The 20,162-nt window shown below is 43.0% G+C and overlaps 1 protein-coding gene across 3 annotated transcripts in view; it reads right to left on the reverse strand.

Moving 5' to 3' along the window:
• ANKH (ANKH inorganic pyrophosphate transport regulator) overlaps positions 1-20,162 on the reverse strand; it is a 151,485-nt gene that overhangs the window by 61,817 nt on the left and 69,506 nt on the right. For all 3 annotated transcript variants that reach the window (XM_059916130.1, XM_059916127.1, XM_059916129.1), the window contains exons 2-4: positions 13,425-13,641; positions 4,600-4,718; positions 1,223-1,306 (exon numbers count right to left, since the gene is read on the reverse strand). In XM_059916130.1, coding sequence (XP_059772113.1) covers positions 1,223-1,306; positions 4,600-4,718; positions 13,425-13,641 — 420 coding nt within the window. The remainder of the gene's footprint in view (positions 1-1,222; positions 1,307-4,599; positions 4,719-13,424; positions 13,642-20,162) is intronic.

The following is a 20,162-nucleotide window of genomic DNA, read 5'->3' on the forward strand; positions in this document are numbered from 1 at the left end:
CTATATTTATCTTAGGCAAAGATAAGTGGGTGTTTCTTTTTTTTTTTTGCTTTTGAGATAACACATCTACAAATGCTCACTGAGTTGCTGATGCTAATGCTGAAAATAAGAGGTGTTTCCTTAATTTCAAATTAAGTGATTAGAGTGAACAAGGCAGTTTAGTTCATCCCTCAGAGGATGAATTAAAAGTAAGACCAGGCAAAAAAATCTCTAATAACTCACCAAGAAAATTAACAAAGATGTATCAAAGAATGACGTTAGCTAGTGTTCAACATGTGTGCGTGCACACGCACACACTCACACACACACACACACACACACAAAAGAATGTTAGCAGGAAGTAATTTAAATTACTTTTAATAGTGATCCATGGAGTAAATGCAATTAATTTGGAAATTTAATTCTTGGTCTTTAGGGAGGTACTAACAGTTGAACAGTAGATTATTTCAAAAAGGTGGCTGAAAGACTAGCGTGTACAAAAGGGGAAAACCAGGAAGAAATGCGTGGACATGTTCATAGAATGGAACTGAGAATTGGGAAGGGAGCTTAGAAATCAGTCCACCTCCTTCTCCATGAAGAAATTGTTCTCCAAACCCCTGACTGTAGGAACAAAGTCTAACTTACAGACTATGGGAATTAAATCTAATTTCCTGCTAAATTTTTTCATGGTATCTTTGGAGGAAGAAGACAGGAAGGAGAATGGAAACCAGGGCTGGTGCCAGACCTCAGGGAACTGGACAGAAGTATAATGTTCTCAGACGAAGCCGACTTCCTGATTCTTTCCAAATGTGGGTGAATGATAAGTGAGTGGCAGCCCCAGGTGACAACATTTAACAATAATTCCTAGGATCGCTCTCTAGAAACTAGCACCAAGTGACTTGGCCACACAGAGGCCCACGTGCACACAGCGACCCTGTGACCACCCACTAGCTTTGACTTTAGAGTCATTTCACGTGCAAGTGCCTTAACAATAAAGGGCAAAACCTCTGATAGTAAACTTAAATTCCTACAACACCCATTCCTGCAAGATCCTACACGTTTGCATCATGGAGGGGTTCCATTTTCTCATTCACTTAACAAGCATTTATGGAAGTTCGCGTTTGATTTGAGTAATGTAGGGATGCTCGCGGAGTGGGTGGTTGTAAATGAGGCATCAGCCGGTTCTGTCCATCACCTGAAAGGGGCTCTGAGCAGCTTTGATGGACACACGGACCACATTTACCTGAGCTATGACATCTGAGATTGAGGCACATCCGACCAGGAAACTGTATTTGTGTTTTAAGAGAATGCCAGCATGGGTCCATGCCTGCCAGGAAGGAGAGAATAGGGTATGAGATACACCTTCGGGATTAGGTTATTTCTGGTTGTTATGAGTCCCTGGGCATTCCTGAAATAGAACAGAAACACGCCCCCCAACCTTAGTAGCACAGGTTTCATAAATCTTTGATTGGTAAAATGGCTGTAACTTAGCCTGGTGGCTAGGACCACATGAGATTTTTAAGTGGAACCAGTGACTGCACAGTGTTTATTTGGTACCAATTCTATGCAGACTAGTGTACTGGTTTGTGCGCCTGGCAGGAAACCTGGCTGAATACCAGGAATGGGGGACCAGTGGGAGTCACAAAGCACCGCATTCTCCATCTGTGAAGCAGGTTCTAATGAGGGCTCTAAACTGGATCCGAGTTACTACCATCACTGCAGGCACTCACTGACTGATCAGGGCTACTATTTCCTTCTCTTTAAGTCTGGGCAGGATCCGATCTGACGCTTCGTGCCTTTGAGGGAAATTAAGAGGAAGGTCCTCCAAGGGTTACAGACAATGAAAGTTCCAGGGGATGGCAGGTTTGGAGAAGGTCTGAAGTTCAAAGTAGGATCTGCTTAAGCATCATCCTTCTAACCAGTAAAGGCTGACCTGAACCGACAAAGAAATAACATTTCACGTGAGCTAAACATAATTAGACAAGTATGATTTATTTCCTAGGTCTGTGTCAAGACTTTATATAGCTGCTGCTACATCTACTTCCTCCTCAGCTCAAAGGGCCAAAGGTGCTAAATGTGAAAAGAAATGCAAAGTGTAGATAACATTTGCAAATTGTGGCTTGTAGGCTATCTTTGTTGACCAAAAGCTGTCTGGACGATAAGCTTTGTGATTTGCAAATATTATCTCTCCAACAAATACATCAGGGCCATGCTGCAAGGTGTGTGTGTGTGTGTGTGTGTGTGTGTGTGTATGTGTGTGTGTGTTTGGGGTGAGGATATGTATTATATTGGTTTTTCTTAGCAATCTCTTACTACTGGGCCTTTTGGGGGAGTTGAGAGATGAAACATGGAAGAAAAGGGTGTCTGTCCATCACAGATGTTCTGGTGTTAGACTGAGCTTTGGAAACTTCCGTGGCAAATAAACACAGAAGCGAAGTGGAACACAGGGCACTAAAGAGTCTGTGAGTCACTTTTAGTCCTGAGTTCCCTGAGTTCACTGTATAATTATAATTCTTCTATGTGTTTACACAGTCCCAGTACAGATAGGAGGGCAGGCATTAGAGCAGAATCATGGACTCTGCTGAAGAAGCTGGGCTTTTACTCTCTTAGGTTGTGAAAAAGGTCACTCCATTCAGTTCTCTCACTGCTTTGAAAGCACTGTGGTGCTACCTCAGTCCAGCCTGGGCCCCGTGGGGAATCTGGTTCTACACACTCCAAACCCTTGGCTTTTTTCTTTTGGGGGTAGGGGGTATGGGAGTTAGGGGGTATGCATCAACTACCAGAGTAAACACACCTGGTGATAAGAAAAAGAAAATAAAAGAAAATCCAGGGACAAGTGTTCCAGTGGCCAAATTCTCCACCTAAAGTGATGTCATGACAACTGAAAATCGGGACCTTTGGTGGAAACTAAGGGTCTAATATCTAAGGCTCCCTTGCCCACCGGTAGGAAGCTGTCAGATTCAAGAAGGCTGCCCCTGTAACCCAGCTACAGGCACGTTAAGACTTCTGATGACACTTGAGAGGATGGACCACATACGTTTTTACATTGCCTCATTCCTCGGAGGATTTGGGGCTAATGCCATACCTCAATACCTCCATTCATCTCACACGTCTAATGTATATAGAACTGGAGGTAAGGAGTGGTAGAAAAACCTATATAGATTATCATATGTTAAAGTCTCCTTCCAAGAGTAAAATGGAGCCCAAAGAAAAGGTTTATTTTCTAACATTAGACATTGTTGGAAATACATAAATATAAATATAAATATATATATATATATGGCTAAGTCTCTTTTATATCTGTAACACAGATGAATAGGAAAAAAGCATTCTCTGAGAACTCTTCAGTATCAGGACAAAGAATTTAATCTATGGAAGTCAGCCACCCTTAGCTAATCTAGCAAAGCTGGCTATTAAAGTAATAAAATCCTATCAGTATATTCAAGCGAGTCTTATTCTAAAAAGCTTTGGGTGCTTATACCACACAAGTGGTAAGTTTATCTGAAAGCTATTCTGATCCCTTGATCTTGAATATATCAGAAAGGAATTTATATTTGAATCAAATTTTCAAACAAGCTCTCTTGCCTACTGACAGAACTTGTGGCAAATACAGATAATTCTCATAAAATAAACTGAAAAGATGGACTGGTTAAAAGTCAGTGGTCAGTTGGAGCCCTTCTGCACTGCTGGTGGGGATGTAAAATGGTGTAGCTGCTGCTGAACTCAGTATGACGGGTCCTCAAAAAATTAAAAATAGAGTTACTATATGATCCAGCAATTCCACTTCTGGGTATATACCCAAAAGAACTAAAGCAAGGACTCAAAGGGATATCTGCATACCCATGTTCATAGTGGCATTATTCATAGTAGCCAAAAGGTGGAAGTAACCCAGGTGTCCACTGATGGATGAAAGGGTAAACAAAATGTGGCTTACACATACAAGGAATATTATTCAGCCTTAAAAAAGAGGGACATTCTGACACATGCTGCATACAACATGCATGAACCTTGAAGACATTTTGCTAAGTGAAATAAGCCAGTCACAAAAAGACAAATATTGTATGATTCCACTCATGAGGTACCGAGAACAGTCAAGTTCATAGAGACAGAAGTAGAGTGGTAGGTACCAGGGGCTGGGGAAGGGGGTGGGAGTTAGTGTTCAATGGGGAAGAGACTCAGCTGGGAAGATGGAGAGGGCCGAGGGTGGATGGCGGTGATGGGAGCGCCACGATGTGAATGCACCTCATGCCACTGAAGTGGGCACTTAAAAATGGTTAAGATGGGAAGTTTTATGTTATATGTATATTATCACAATCGGAAAAAAATGTGGTGGGCAGTGAAGACAGCCTCAGATGTGCTGGTCATTTTTTGGGGGGAATAAGTGGAGCCATTTCCATTTCTGGGTTGCCAGGGGCTGGGGGAGGGGAGGATGGGGAGTCAGTGTTTAATGGGAATAGAGTCAGTATCCCAAGATGAAAAGAGTTCTGAAGAGTCACAGCAATGTGAATATACTACATGCCATTGAACTGTATACATAAAAATGGTTAAAATGGTAAAGTTTAGGTTATGTATTTTTTACCTTAATTTTTTTAAAAAGTGCCAACGATCTTCTCTACTCACCATTGCATCCATAAAAGGGAAGGCAGCAAGATACAGGAAGGCCCTTCTCGTTTTGTTCCCCACTGACTCATCCACATGGTGCAATTTATTGATGATGTAGTAGCCTAAGTCACTATATGCTGCAAAAGGTAAAACAAAACATGGCAATATTTAGAAAACATTATCCTTATAAGCTTTTTATCTCAAAAGTTTTTTTTTAAATAAACTTATTTATCTTATTTTATTTATTTTTGGCTGCGTTGGGTCTTTGTTGCTGCACGCGGGTTTTTCTCTAGATGCGGCGAGCGGGGGCTACTCTTCGTTGTGGTGCGCAGGCCTCTCATTGCGGTGGCTTCTCTTGCTGCGGAACACGGGCTCTAGGCGTGCAGGCTTCAGTAGTTGTGGCATGCAGGCTCAGTAGTTGTGGCTCGTGGGCTCAGCAGTTGTGGCTCGTGGGCTCTAGAGCGCAGGCTCAGTAGTTGTGGCACACAGGCTTAGTTGTTCCACGGCACGTGGGATCTTCCCGGACCAGGACTCGAACCCGTGTCCCCTGCATTGGCAGGCGGATTCTTAATCACTGTGCCACCAGGGAAGCCCTCAAAAGTTTAAAAACAATTTTAAATATAATATTTGGGTTTTGGTACAAAAATTAGAAAATTCAGATGAGCAAAAAGAAGAAAATCATCTACAATCTCATTCATCCCTCTACCCAGAAGGGGTCACAGTTGACACTCTAGGTTCTAATTCCCCAGTTCTTTTACAGGTGTGTGTGGTGGGTTATGCGTGGGTGTTTTAACATAAAAATGGGATAACATACCTTTCAATAAAAATTTTAAAGCTAGCTTTTCACTGTTTGTCATTCCTTTTGGATCATTTTTTGGGGAGGAGGGTGGTAACTGTGGGTACAGTCTCCCCAGGGGAAAAATGCTATCTCTGTGCTTTCCAAGTCCCTCCAACACGAGGACCTGTGACCAGTGTGTGACTGGAACATAATGGGCCTTAACCAACACAGGCTGAATGAATGTGTTGGTGCCAAAGGGAGAGAAAGGAAGAAAGAGAAAGGTCTCCTAATGTCTGCTAGGTGTTCTGGCAGACATTGTTAGTAAAGGTTAAATACAATATTAAGCTATTGGCTACCTCATTGATACGATGTTTAAGACTATATAGGAAAACAATGATCTCTGTGTTTTCATAGTGCTCTAATAGTAGTGTTCCCGCTGTGTTCATTCTTTTATAAATATGAATATTCATGTACTTGACAACTGCAGAAGCTGCTTTGAAATCAGAAAGGAGATAAAATTTAGTGTCTCTCTCACTTTGTGAAATAATAAGAATCCCTGCCCCCATTTCAAAGTTTGGGGGACGACTTATTACCATATAAACTGGCAAAAGGAAATAATCCTCTATCCCCTGTAGGGATTAGTCTGGAATTATGGGTATGTTGGATTAAGTGTGCTCTTCAGGATGATATCAAAGATATTTAAGTGTATATAAATAGAAATCCCAGCGAGGGTAGAGGTACAAGTAAGTGATTTCAAGGGGTAGGGAGGGGGCTGGAATGGCTAAGACATCCAGCATACAATGCTGGTGGGACAGGCAAATGCAGGAGAGGAGGTCCCAGTCCTCCCAGGAAGGGCAGAGGTGGAAACCAAGAGGCGAGCTGCCAGGTGAGCCCAGGTGTCAGGTGTGCAGCGTGGCGGGACCAGCAGAACCACTGAGGCAGCAAGGAGAGAAACCCAGGAGGGAGGGTGGCGCTTGGCAGAAAGAGAAAAGACTGGGGAAATGGGATTAGTTATGGCCAGGGACAAGGAAGGCAGCTGTGATGTCCTGCTTAGATCAGAAGGCACGTGGGTGACCTGACCCTGGAAAGCAGGAGGAAGCCCTCCAGCCCGACTTGGCAGCGAGGCGAGAAGTGCATTCAGACCTGAGATTAGCTGGTGAAACACAAAGCCGGGATAAAGCTGTTGCTGGATCACACACACAGCTCACTTTGGGTGCCAAGATTTGGAAACTGTGGCTGCTGTTGATTTGTACACTCCTTCTCATTCAGTCAAGTTCACTGCGCTGAGACCTGCGCAGAGATGGTCCTGACCCAGCCCACCCCATTGCCCCTCCCAGCAGAGACCGCGGGCAATAGTAAAGGCAGCCACGCTGGGCGAGCAGAGCAATGCCAAGTGCACGAGCCCGGGGCTGGCTCTGAAAGGCTCAGGAACTGAAATTCCCTGGTACAGGTTAGCGCCAATACAAACGCCAGCTGACTGGACGGCTAAAGCTGGGACCTTGAGATTAGAAAAAGGCTGAGATCCGGAGGGCAAGGTATGGGTTGACCTGTGTCCTCTCACAATTCACTTGTTGAGTCCTAGTCCCCAGGACCTCAGAAGGTGACCTTATTTGACAACCAGGTCATGGCAGGTATAATCAGCTGAGATGGGGTCACACTGGAGAAGAGTGGGCTCTTGGTGTCCTTCTAAAAAGGGGGAATTTGGATACAGAGATAGACACGTACAAGGAGAAGCCCATGAAAACATGAAGGCAGAGATCGGGGAGATGCTTCCACAAGCCAAGGGACAGCACACGTTGCAAACCACTGGAAGCGGGAGAGGGGCCTGGGACAGATTCTCCGTCACGGCCTCAGAAGGAACCATCCTCACTGCCACCACCTCGACCTTCCAGCCTCCAGACCGTGAGACCACACACTTCCGCTGTCTGTGGTGCTTTGTTAGGACAGACCTAGCAAACTCATACAGGTGGCTTCTAGGAAGGAGAGAATTATTTTCCCGTGAGACTCTGGGGTAATGGCAGGAAAAGAAGGGACGTGTGAATCTGAACAGCTGAGAGCAGGGCGTGCAGTTTGCTCATGTGGCCTGAGTGTATAGGGATCAGTATAAATGAGCTTCTCTACTTCTGTGACTATACCTAAGCGTACCACCTTATTAGACTATTTTAACTAAAACATCAAAAACAGTGCCTTTATGCAGAGCAATGTAGAGCTGACATCTAAAGTTTAACAGGGTCTGAAGGACTGCTGGGTGCTGAGCCCAACCAAGCCTCTGACTCTGCCAGGATGTTCCCCCCATCTCATCCCCTCGCTTTGTTCAGACTGCAGCTCCGGGGTCCCCAGGTGCCGGGGGTACTTTGAGACCAGTGGGCACAAGGATGCTTTGGCTTCTTTTTACTTCTTGTCCTCCTTTAGCTACTAGAGAAAAACTTTGGAGGCCAAGGGAAGAAGCTTTCTTCCCGTCTTTCTTCCTTCCTTTTACTCCTCCCATATGTAGTAGAAGAAGAGTCTGGTTATAACTACAAAGGTTGTTTCCACCCTGTGAGCTGGGAATGTAAAATCCCAGCGGCTGTTTTTCACCCAGTACCCCCTCACCCTCCCCTCCCATGTCCCAGAGCTGTTTCTGGCTGGAGGTGTAGGCTGGGGGTAATTTGTTTAAAGTACTTTGCATAGAGTCTATAATTACCAGGATAGCTGCCTTAATGACATTTAGTAACCTTCAACTTCTATAAGCTGCCTCACCAAGACTCTTCTGAAATAGCTTATATTCCTTATGAAAAGAAGAACATTAGAAAGAAAAATTAAGCAAGGTTTTTGAATAGATGTAAATGGAGTTCATGGCCTGGCTGCAGCAGGAGGACACAGACTTAACCTATTTACAGGTAGACAGCTCTGAGCTGCCCAAACAAGAAACAGGAAGGACCATCCAAATCCCTAGCTCCTCTGACCTCAGAATTATTTTCCCGTGAGACGCTGGGGTAATGGAGCGATGGAACTTTCCAGAATCACAGGTTCTCAAACTTGTTCATCCAGAGTCACCAGCACTTGTTGCAAAATGCCATGAAATTTAGTATTAGTCAAAATAAGCCTCATTACCTATAATTTTCCATTGGGAACTGAACAAAAAGCCCTCTTCCGATTTTTAGTAAAAGAATAATACGTGCATTTCCAAGGGGCAGATTTGGGAACCCTTATTCTAATTCTAATTCCTTAGTTCCCATGTTTAAAAGTCTCACAAGTGCTACTGATTGACCCACTATGTTCTGTTTACCAAGGCTCCTGCAACTTGGGTATCTTGAGCCAGGTTCCAGGTACACATAGAATAGATATCAACTTTTCAACCAGTGGATCTCTAGATTTCAAGTCTGTCAGTCCAACACAATTCCAAGTGTCTACTCATTTGGCTAACTGCATAAGGTTTGGGGTGGTACATTTTCTGGAGCCATCTCTTCCTCACCATCTCCACCATACATTCCTGGGGAAGTGCCTGTGTGATGAGTGGGACCCACTCCAGCCATGTGCAAATGTCTGGGGAAACCCATAACCATGTGCAAAATCTCTCAAGGATGAGAGAATGCGTGGCTTACCAGTTGGGTCCAAAAAGAGAAAAAAATCAGAGACAATGAATATGAAACACAAGAAAAAACATTATTTACAGCAAATGTAATAAAAAGGACCTAGTGAAAGTTCTCTCCTTTGTTGGGGCAAACACAATAACAGATGACCCTACAAAAGGAGTTCTTGGTCCTCTCTGACCTGAGTCTACCTCTAACGTCTCACTGTGAACAGTCAGCGGATGCCCAGATACGACACCAGGTTAGCGAAGGAAAGGAGCTACATCTGAAACTGGTTTTTCAAAGCTGGTGACGCTTAGGTTTGAAGTCCCTTCTAAGTGAGAAGATCCTCCAGCAGTTGGTAGATTATTGGTAGATACTGAAAGTTTGAAATGTCAAAGTTCATCCAGATTGGGAAAAAAAAATCTAAGATAGAGATCATGCTGGGAATCAGGATTTCTCCAGTGGCTGGAGGTGCCATGGAATACACAATCTTTAAAAAAAAAATCTTAAGAGTGCCTTGCCCCAGCACTAGTTCATAACCAAGGAGATTATGCAGACTGACAAAATACATTGAACTTTTCTAAATATTAAAAAAATTTCTTTAGAAGCCATAAGGTTATAAAGCAGTAAATAAGCAGAATATATAGATCTTCCTTGTTGTTAAAGCTGTATTAAACATACATGAACACTAGAATCAATCTGCTTTATTCAATATAGCTGACCCTGAGATGTCACAAAAAAATTCTCACTGGTGTCAAAGGCTCTCCAAGGGACCCAGCTACAGCCGCAGAGCTCAATGCCTAATGCCCTCCCTGCTGGTCCTCTTTCTACTTTGCCCTTCCCTGCTCTCCTTCGCTTTCTCTCTTCCTCTCTCCCCCTTTTCCTGTCCCTGTTGCCTAACGGGCTCTTCTATAGTCCCAGGCTGCACACCTCCTTTACCTGGTTACCTGCACCCTAGCACTGGGCATCTACCCTGTTACCTGTGACATTCAACACTGAACTCATTTTCTTGCTTTTTTCTCCCCTGATTCATGAATGCGTGGTGGCTGTGTGCCTCCCACTTCTTTTCCTCCCCAAGGAGGAACATCTTTGATATTTATCTCACCTCTGTATCCAACTTTTGATTAGTAGGACCTGAATGACATGCACGTACTATTTGTTCAATAAGTAATTTGTTGGACCACTGATAGGACACATGGGGATTGGACTATTTTAAAGGTGAGTTAAACAAAGGGCAATTCTTTCACTCTTGTTTAGTCAGAGCCCCCCACATTCAAAGCAGGAAGGTCAGCTCTACTAATACTAGTGGTGTGTCTGCTTAGAGTTAAACATGCATGTTAATAACATCATAAGGGGAAATGGATGAATTTTATCAGTGTTTGAGTATATCTAAAAAAAGAGAAATATTCATTAAATATACAGAAGGCATCTTGCTGGGAAAAGTAACTAACATTGTAAAGAATAAAATGAATAAACAGGTAAATTAGGAAACAAAGCAAAAAGAAACCAAGGAGTTGGCCATTAAACTGAAAAAGCATAGAACACGGTGATTTTGTTAAAACCACGAGCCTGAGGTTAGACAGAATTAACAGAAACGTAATAGACAAGAAGAGTCACCATTTGTAATCTTAACGTGGCTACAGCAAAATATTCATTTAGAGCACTGGGTCAAATTCTCCACTCCATCTTGTATCAAAGATCAGGGAAAAATGAGAAAGAGTTGTGCTGGAATACAATCAACACTTTCAGAGCCAGTTAAGAGATGACTCACCCCACGAGCCTTTCAGAACCAACCCCTAAGAGAAAGAACTTCTTCCTCCTCTATGCTCTTGGATGCCCTTATATAAATGCTATGGAAAAGCTAGAAGGTCTAGATAACAGAAATAAATCTACTAAGGAGATAGGGAAATAGCACCTAAAAAGCAAAGTCTAAGGCAATTAGACTAGTTTCGCCTAAACAAAATAATATAGAGAAATTTGGTTTTAAGCCTGGATTACTCTGGTTCCTCTCTCACTCTGTGGGCTAAGCTGATGAACGTGTAACATGCGGCTTCTTGTACTTACTCTGAGCCCTACTGAGGGGCTGTTCACGTGGGGAATACATACTCATTTCAGTATCAGGCCAAGCAAATACAATTAGGAAGACTGCCTGAGAGCAGACAACGGCTTCTCAAGTCAAATTATTTGGAATATTTGCTTTTTTGTTTATCTATGTCACTGTTCCCTTGTCCCAAGCATAGACAGCCGAGAGCTGACTGTTAAAGTAGAAGTGTCAGTGGCTGTTTCTAGCATTACTAAGACGTGAAAATGGGTTTTAGTGCCTAGTGTAGGTGACACACTGTAAAGCAGGAACTGAATGGGGGGATGTTTATGGATGGTAGGAAAATAATGTTGGAAAAGGTGGAGAGCAAGAGAGCAACATCCCACCTGGAGCTTGTGGTCAAGGTTATGGGGAAAAATTGGCAAGATCTGAGCATAGGAAAGCTTACGGCATTAGTGAAAAAAAGGAGAAAGGAAGGTGAGCAAAGATGCCTGATGCAGCAGACAGTAGAAGGCAAGAGAAGAATCAAACCATTAGGCAGAAAATTGAAATGAGGCCAACAAACTAGAAGAGGGAAAATCATTAAAATTTGAGTTTTAAGTGTTTGAAAGAAATTGATATGTGCTTTCATAGTAACTGTAGAAAGCATTTGTTTGTTGGAAGAAAAAAAGTGATAATTGTAAAACTATCAACAGTGATAAAAGCAATTGTTAAATATATCTGGGATGTAGAACCATTTTGGTTCAAATGTAAGATTTTATGATTCCACTTTAAAATGGAAAAACTTGCATTTAACTTGGAAAATGACTTTGATTTTTATTTCAGTGACCAAATGCCCCTCCCAACAGTGTCAATAACACAGTACACTCAAGTTTTCCTTAATTACTGACATTGAGTAATTAGCTGTTAGCCCCAAAGTCTCATTTGAGCATGACTAAAACAGAGAATGTTGGGTTTACTTGGAAGTAAGTAGCTGAAAGGAAACTAACTTATCTTCCTCTTTAGGCAAAAATTTATTTAGACCCACTCATTTCACATATGGAATCTTCTCAAGTACGTATACCATCTATGAAAATGGCCCAGATCAAATCTAGCTGCAGAAGTTTTCTTTAAAACTCAGTGGATATGTTAGTATTCAGGGTGTAAGTTAAGGGAAAGAAAGGCATCTCCTCTCTGCCCCATGCCCTGAAGCTCTGAGCCCAAATGAAATGATCAATAGCAACACTTTGCCTGGATATTTGGCCCATGAGAAGCATCCTCTCGTCCACACTGTTCTTAGCACAAAATCCTATGCTGTATTAAAAAGGAAGACCACAAAGGCCTCAGTCTGTTTACTTTTAGATTCACAATTATATGAGTAAACACGAGTCGACACCTGAGTACACTGTAAATGGTTTGGGATGAGTAAACATGAGTTGACACCTGAGTACACTGTAAATGGTTTGGGTTTATCTCCTGGCTCTTCATTCACCACGGACATTCATGGTTCTCATACAACCAGTGCTAATTTGAAGACACACTACGGGTTTGTGAAGTGTTGTTCACAGGCTCTACGTAACCGCGTTCAGTAGGTGTGCCATTCAATTTTTATGCCAGGTAAGCTAAGCTGTTTTGAAGCCAAGAGGTTCTGAGATCATGCCCTTAGGGTTTTTTATCACCACCAAGAAGGCAGCAGAAGTAGAACTCCAGCTCTAAAGGAAGGGGCTTTCCTAGGTCTTGGGGAAACCGTAGGCCAGTCACTGTGATAAAATTTTCTTGTTGTTTCATGGAAAGAATGTTATGCCCAGAGTATTGAGTCTCATCTAAAATAGAAATATGGGGCCCTAAAATGAGATAATTTTAATACATAAAACAATCTCCTTTGTTTTCACTGCGGATAAGAATTAATCCTGAATAACTCTCATTCTATTTTTATTCTTAAGATTGAGTCTGATAAGATAAACACCAAGGTCCTACTGTATAGCACAGGGAACTATATTCATTATCTTCTAATAAACTATAGTGGAAGAGAATCTGAAAAAGAACATATCTATATACTGCATATATATGATATACATATATGTATATATATATAGCTGAATCACTGTGCTGTACACCTGAAACTAACACATTATAAATCAACTATACTTCAATTAAAAAAGAAAACAGTAAGTAATGTCTGTCTCTAACAAAAGCACCTGACATTTTTTTGACCTTACTGAATGCTAATCCTAGATCTGCTCACCTGTTAATGAAACTCCTCCCTCACTGACACAGGGTTTGGGAACCAGAGACATACAGCTTGCCAGACAAAGGACATTTTCTTTTCTTGACCTAGGAGCACAAACTCCATTCTTTCCATCCCTTAAAATTGTCATGATATTTAATAATTATGGAAGAAATCACTTACTACAATCAATACACAAAAATAAATTAAGAGGCAGACGGAATTAGCAAAGCTAGATTCTTAAAGGACGGCCAACAGCCTTACCTATGAGGGTGTGGAAGACAGCAGCTATGGCACCAGCCACCACCATGCACAGGACAGCTTTGGTCCTGTCCCGCTTGCTGTTCACAAACACCAGGCCCACATTCTTGAAGTCACTCATGGGCCCCGTGAAGAACTTCATCAAGGAGTAGGCCAGCCCGTAGCTGGCCAGCATCTCCACTGCATCTTCCTTGACAGCAGCAATGCCCCGGTTCAAGGCCTGCGGAGGGAAGAAACCCACAAACAGCGTTAGGAACGGCGTCTTGGGGCTTCCCTGGTGGCGCAGTGGTTAAGAATCCGCCTGCCAATGCAGGGGACACGGGTTCGAGCCCTGGTCCGGGAAGATCCCACATGCCGCCGAGCAACTAAGCCTGTGCGCCACAACTACTGAGCCTGCGCACCTAGAGCCCGTGCTCCGCGACAAGAAGCCACCGTAATGAGAAGCCCGCGCACCACAACGAAGACCCAACACAGCCAAAAATAAATAAATAAGAAACGTCGTCTTATCTCCTACAATAAAACTCAGCAGGTCATGTTTCCATAGGCACTCTAGGCAGCTTATAGGGTAAATCTCACTGCAATTTGATAAAGGTTATTAGTTTTCATTTTCATCCATATTAGCTTCATTTTGAAATATCTTCTTGTGGGGGAGATAGCTGTCCGCTGGGGTGAAAGTAATAGAAAAAAACCCAACAAGCATTTTATGTTAATATCAGAAAATAATTCTGAGAAGTTCTGGTTAAAAGGTTAACGTGTTAAATTTTATTTGTAGGCTGAACCTACATAATAGCAACAGGCATTCTGGAAATGGGTCAGCCACTTTATATGGAGTAGGTGATGGTTTCTCTTTTCCTTTAAGGAAGGGGTGTGTGTGTTTGTGTGTGTGTGTATGCGTGTGTGTGTGAAATACTAGGTATCTTTTATGTATGTATCCTTCACAGCATAAAGTAAGTTCTATGCTATGAAAATAGGTATTGAAGGAAATTATTATACAATCAATGGATGCTATTCACCTGATTCTTACTGTATCTTAACTTGAAATAGATTCCTGATCTCTGTGCAGACAAACAGGAAAAGAAAATCTTTAAACCAAATACACCGTTTTTGAATAATTCTTGCTGGAGAAGATGTGGTCATAGAATATTCTGTTTTAACCATCCTCCATGAGGGACCCTCTGAGGTACTGGTGGCCTTGTCAGGATGGCATTTCCAAACTAACTTTCCCACCTGGTAGACAATAAAGTAGACTGGAGGTAGTGGGAATGGATGTCCAGGAAGAAGAACTTTATTTTAAAAATGTCCCCAGAACTTCGCCTCTGTCTTTAGGCACAGGCAACTGGCTGGGTGGGAGAGTCAGCTTTCTGTATAGTAATACATTTTTAATTAGTTAATTTATTTTTATTGAAGTATAGGTGATTTACAGCGTTGTGTTAGTTTCTGGTGTACAGCAAAGTGATTCAGTTGTACATATGTGTGTATATATATCTACTTTTTCAGATTCTTTTTCATTATAGGTTATTACAATGTATTGAATATAGTTCCCTGTGCTATACAGTAGAACCTTGTTGGTTATCTATTTTATATATAGTGGTGTGTATCTGCTAATCCCAAACGCCTTAGTAACCTCTCTTCCCCTGCCTTTCCCCTTTGGTAACCATGTTTGTTTTCTAAGTCTGTGAGTCTGTTTCTGTTTTGTAAGTAAGTTCATTTGTGTTATTTTTTTAGATTCCATATAGAAGTGATATCATACGGTATTTGTCTTTCTCTGTCTTACTTCACTTGGTATGATCATCTCTAGGTCCACCCATGTTGCTGCAGATGGCATTATTTCATTCTTTTTTGTGAAGCCAAGCTAGCTGACACAGGGGTATAAAAGGTCACCTCCCCTGCCTCACTGTGGGACTGATCACTCTGGTACAATTCACGCTCCAGAGCTCCCTGTGGGATCAGGTAGAAGCTAGTCTCCAGCGGAGACCACATCCTTGTTTAACTTTTCCCCACCGCCCACTGCTTCCCTCTCCCCTTCTCCGGAGAGCGCATACTCAATAAATCACTTGCACAGGAATTTCCCAACGCAGGTTCTGCTTCCAGAATCCCCAGCGCAGTACAACTTCTAATTACGTTTCTCTCAGACACAGAGAACAGTGTATGGCTTGTTCTTTTTCCTTCTCATCCTTCCCCAATCTATGACTGAAAACTGTTTACTTTTTATTGCTAAAATACGTGTTCGAACTTAAATGATAAAATTGTATATTAGCACAAGTTTTAAAACCATATAGGAGGGTCCCTAAATAATGTAGGATTAGTCTTTTTATATGTCTTGTTGGCAAAATTTTATTCTTTGCTAAAAAGACATTAGCTCTGGCTGGGGCATCAACGGCAATGCTTTCTATTTCCACCAGCTCTTCCATGATGGAGTCCTAAACCCAGCGGCACGAGAGAAGAAAGAAGGGCACAGGGAAGAACGGCTCTGTCAGCAGGACTGGGTGTGAAAACTCCACTGAGCTCAGCAATTATGGTAATTTGAGGAAAGAGCACAGGGTTTAGAGCCCGGCAGACTTGACTGGATCCGCTTCTACCACTTAAGTACTGAGTGGCCTTGGCCATGGTACTTATTCTTGCTGAAATAATGGATCTTAGATTGTCTATAAGTAGTGTACAGGGCACCACCCATGACTGGCCTAGAAAAGGCACTTGAAAGCAAGGATTTATGTCTATATTGTTTACCGCTGTACACCTACCACCTTGCTACCTTATAAAACACTCAAATACTTGTTGGGTGAATGAATGAATTAGGTATTTTCTAATGAATGAATTAGGTATTTTCTGAATTAGGTATTTTCTGCCAGGAATTTCAATGTTGATACTAATTTTTATGCACTTTAAGAAAATCACATTTTGATTGTAAGATGAAGATGTTATTACTTGTAAGATTTACTATTGACTTAACATTTTTATTGGCCAAATTAAATGTACATCGTGATGGGAAAACATATCCTGATTTCAAGAAGCATTAAAATGCAAGAAAAAAGAGCTTTAGAATTGAGGAGGTATGCTATATTAATATTATTAGCCTTTTTATTATTTCCATTTTCAGTACTTCCCCCAATTTGTTCACTTCCTAATTTTATGATTTTCTTTTGATACCAGAAATATTAAGTAATTATGTAGTTGATTCTTCATTTCATGGAGCTTCTTTCCATACTTTTGGACTCTGTCATTCTTACCCATCTTTAGCTAAGGTAATTTTGTCTAGTTTACAGTTTCATTTGCGCATTTAGCTTTTTACTCCTCCTGGAACTTATGCTGTGAGGTATGGCTTAAAATTAATTTTCTCGTAATAGTTTACTTCTTCAACACCAGTTTGAATAAAACACCCATTGCCCACTTATTTGTGATGTTTTCTTATCAGCCATTAGCTCTTATACTTCCTTCCATCACCTATTGTTTGCTTTACCTGTCTGTCTCAATTTGCTTACCCTGTTTTTCTTCATAGTATGTTCATTACCTGACATTATATTGTCTATTTACTTATTATTTGTCTTCCTGTCTATCTTCTCCATTTGAATGTAAGCTCCAGGGCACAAAGAGAACTTTGTCTGGTTCACACCACATCCCCAGACCTAAACATGATAGGGGATCACATGATAGGTGAACAATAAGGATGAAAGAATGAAGTGAAATATACATGAACAGGATAAACATTTCCTGTGATGGGTACTGAAGAAATGAAATTAATGAGCTGGGGTTTCCTTGGAGGAGCTTATTCAGATGAACTAGACAAGGAAACCGCTTCAGAGAGGTGATATTTGAGCTGAGAGATGAAGAATGAACAGCTGTATAAAGAGCTGGAGGAAGGCACAGGCCTGCAGGAGGGCTTAGTGTTCTTAAGGAACAGAAAGGCAGCCAGTGAGAGTAGAGGGGAAGAGGTGAACTTGGAAGAGTAGACAATGCTGAGGTCATTCCAGGTCACAGCGAAGAACACGGTGCTTTGTTCTAAGAGCAGTGGGAAGCCATCAGATGGTCCAAGCAGAGGTGGGATAGAGGCTCCTGTTGGCTGCAGGGATGGACGTGGCCTGGAGAGGGACACGCAGAGCAGGAAGCCAGGAGTTCTGTGGTAATCCAGGTAAGAGAAGGCGATGGCTTCGACTAGGGGGCGTAGGGAAGACGGAGAGAAGTAGATTGACTTGCGAGCTTTTTGGAGGTAAAATAAATGGACCTGGTGACGGACTATGTGGTGGGTGTGAGGAAAAGGGAGAAATCAAAGCTGACTGTTGACTTTTTTGGCTTGAGTCATTGGTCAAATGGTGTTGCTACTTACTGAGATGAAGGGACTGGGGGAGGGAAGGTTTGGGAGGAAAAGGCAAGACCTCCACGGGGGAGTCCCCTATTGGGTGTGAGACACCCATAGCATTCCAAACACAGAAGTCAGGTAAGATAGTTGACTACGTGAGCCTGGTGTCCAGGGGACATCTCGGCTATGGACATTTGAAGGTCATCAGCATACAGACAGCATTTAAAGGCAGGAGACTAAATGAGATTATCTAGACAGGGTATAGATAGAAGGGAGTCTGAGATTCAGCCCTGTAGCACTCTAGAAATAAATTTAAACATTAAGTATGTGGCGAGCCTTCCATGTTACCTGGGGGTTCTAAGGATGTTGTAGTTCAGCATCCGTCAGTTAGCTACTACTGTTCTGGCCACGTCACTCACGAGCCCTGCCGCATCTCTAGCCAAGACCAGGAAGAACAGCCACTGTGGCTGGGAAAGAGGAAGAGCTGTGGCCTTGAAATTCAGCTAAGAAAGTGTCTGAGATGTCTTTGGAATGAATTAGGCCTGGAGTCACAATTCTGTCCCAAGATTGTTGTAAGAACAGAGGTTCACCGGCTGTTCAGAGGCAAGTGTCTAAACATTCATGGGCTTTCCAGAGTAAAGACACTTTAAATTAGGGCCACATCTACCGAGACTCCAACTACTGTAAATATGAAGCTGACCTTCAACCCCAGCCTGGTTCTGGTCCCAGATGGCATGGCACGGGGGCCTCCTCACACTTCACATCAGCATTCTCTGTGCTGTGGGTAGTCGTCAATATGTAATGTCTGACTTCAAAACTTATCTGGCTCCAGAAGGCTTTTCTTGGGTCCTACCTGCCTTAGTAAATCCCAGTGTCTGCCAGGTTCATGGTGTTCTAATGCCTAATTTTTTCCCCCAGAAAGTCAGCAAAACTACAGGATATTAAAAAGTGAAACAAAACAAAACCCAAAAACCAAAAAACCACAGCCTCCAGGGAAATGGCTAACAAATCCCATGTGATCTCCCTGGTATGAACTGTCTTAGATCTTTAAACCCTAAAAGGGATCCTGACATTTTAAACTTGGGCTCTAGAGACCAGAAACATCTCTAACTGCCGACTGAGCGTCTTTAAACCAAGAGTCACCACCCCACCCCAGTCCTGCCAATCATTTCACGCCAGTGTTAACAGCGAGTGTTCCTTAACAGCTGGGCGCTGGGTGGAGTGTTCTACCTCCTCCCCTCCCCCGGCCCCCGGGAGCGGGTCCAGGAGGTGATACCCTGTCCCTGAGAGTAGGTCTGGTGTCCAGGCGGCACAGCTGATCTCCTGTCCGGGAGATCTGTGAGGGTCTCTCTGTTCCTCCCCCTCTAGCTACTCTAAACTTCATTAAACTTGTCACCCTCTTGACTCCCCCATCTTCTCCTTCCTCCTGCCTGTCCTTCCTTACTCTACCCTACATTTCATAGTCGTCACCTTAACCTCACCCTTGTCAGTACCCACAACTCACTGTCCGCAAATCTCTGACCTTGGATTCATCTCATTATTTACCTATTCCACTCTTATCTAGATTTGCAGACTTCTACTTGGGCTTTGGGAGCGGCTGAAATCAAATGTACAACACAGGGTGCTGCCACTACACACTCATTGTCTCCATCCTCAACCGGGCTGTTCACTGCTCAGTTATCTGTCCATCTTTCCCACCCCTGCTCTCTGTATTCCTGGGCTGCCTCGTTCCCTCTTTCTCAGCAGATAAACTCACCTCTTACTTCATCTGCAAGATGGAATCCATCAGGTAGAAACTAAATTTCTTGTTGCTTCTCTCCCTAAAACGATCCTCAACAAAACACATCTGCCCCAAACCCTTCTTCACCTCCTCTCTCTTGTTATGATGGAAAGGCCAGTCTGACCAGGGTGAGTCTAGGGCTATCCCCCTGGGTCTCTGCATTTCTGCCTCTCTGACCTTGGCAGGAGCCGCTGTCTTCCTCTCCCACTTGTCTGATCTTGGCTACTTGACGGGCTCTTTTCCAACCTCATTCTCACATGCTTAAGTCTCTTCCATGTGGAAAATAAACCTTCTCTTGCCTCCTCTCTTCCTCTTGTTACCGCCCTCTTTCTCACCTCCCTTTCACAGATAACTTCTATAAAGTGTTACCTGTGCTCCTTATTCCCACTTTTGTTCTTCCCATCTACTCCTCAGCCTGTTGGAATAGCAGCTCCCAAAGTGCAGGAACCCCGTCTGTAGCCCCAGAACTACAGCTCTAGCATGCTCTGGTCACATGACAGGGAGTCGGCACATAATGCTGTGTTGAGTGCACCCACTGGGTGCTGGCTTCTCCGTCCGCGGCCCTCACACATGCTCTTCCTGCTAAACCAATCGGGCATTTGCTGTCGTCGTCTTTCTGACCCCTGGGCGGATCTACCCTGTTGGCCGCTCCCTCTGTGAAACGCTG

This window comes from Balaenoptera ricei, chromosome 3 (genome assembly GCF_028023285.1).
Source record: "Balaenoptera ricei isolate mBalRic1 chromosome 3, mBalRic1.hap2, whole genome shotgun sequence".
In the NCBI taxonomy this organism is placed as follows: domain Eukaryota; kingdom Metazoa; phylum Chordata; class Mammalia; order Artiodactyla; family Balaenopteridae; genus Balaenoptera; species Balaenoptera ricei.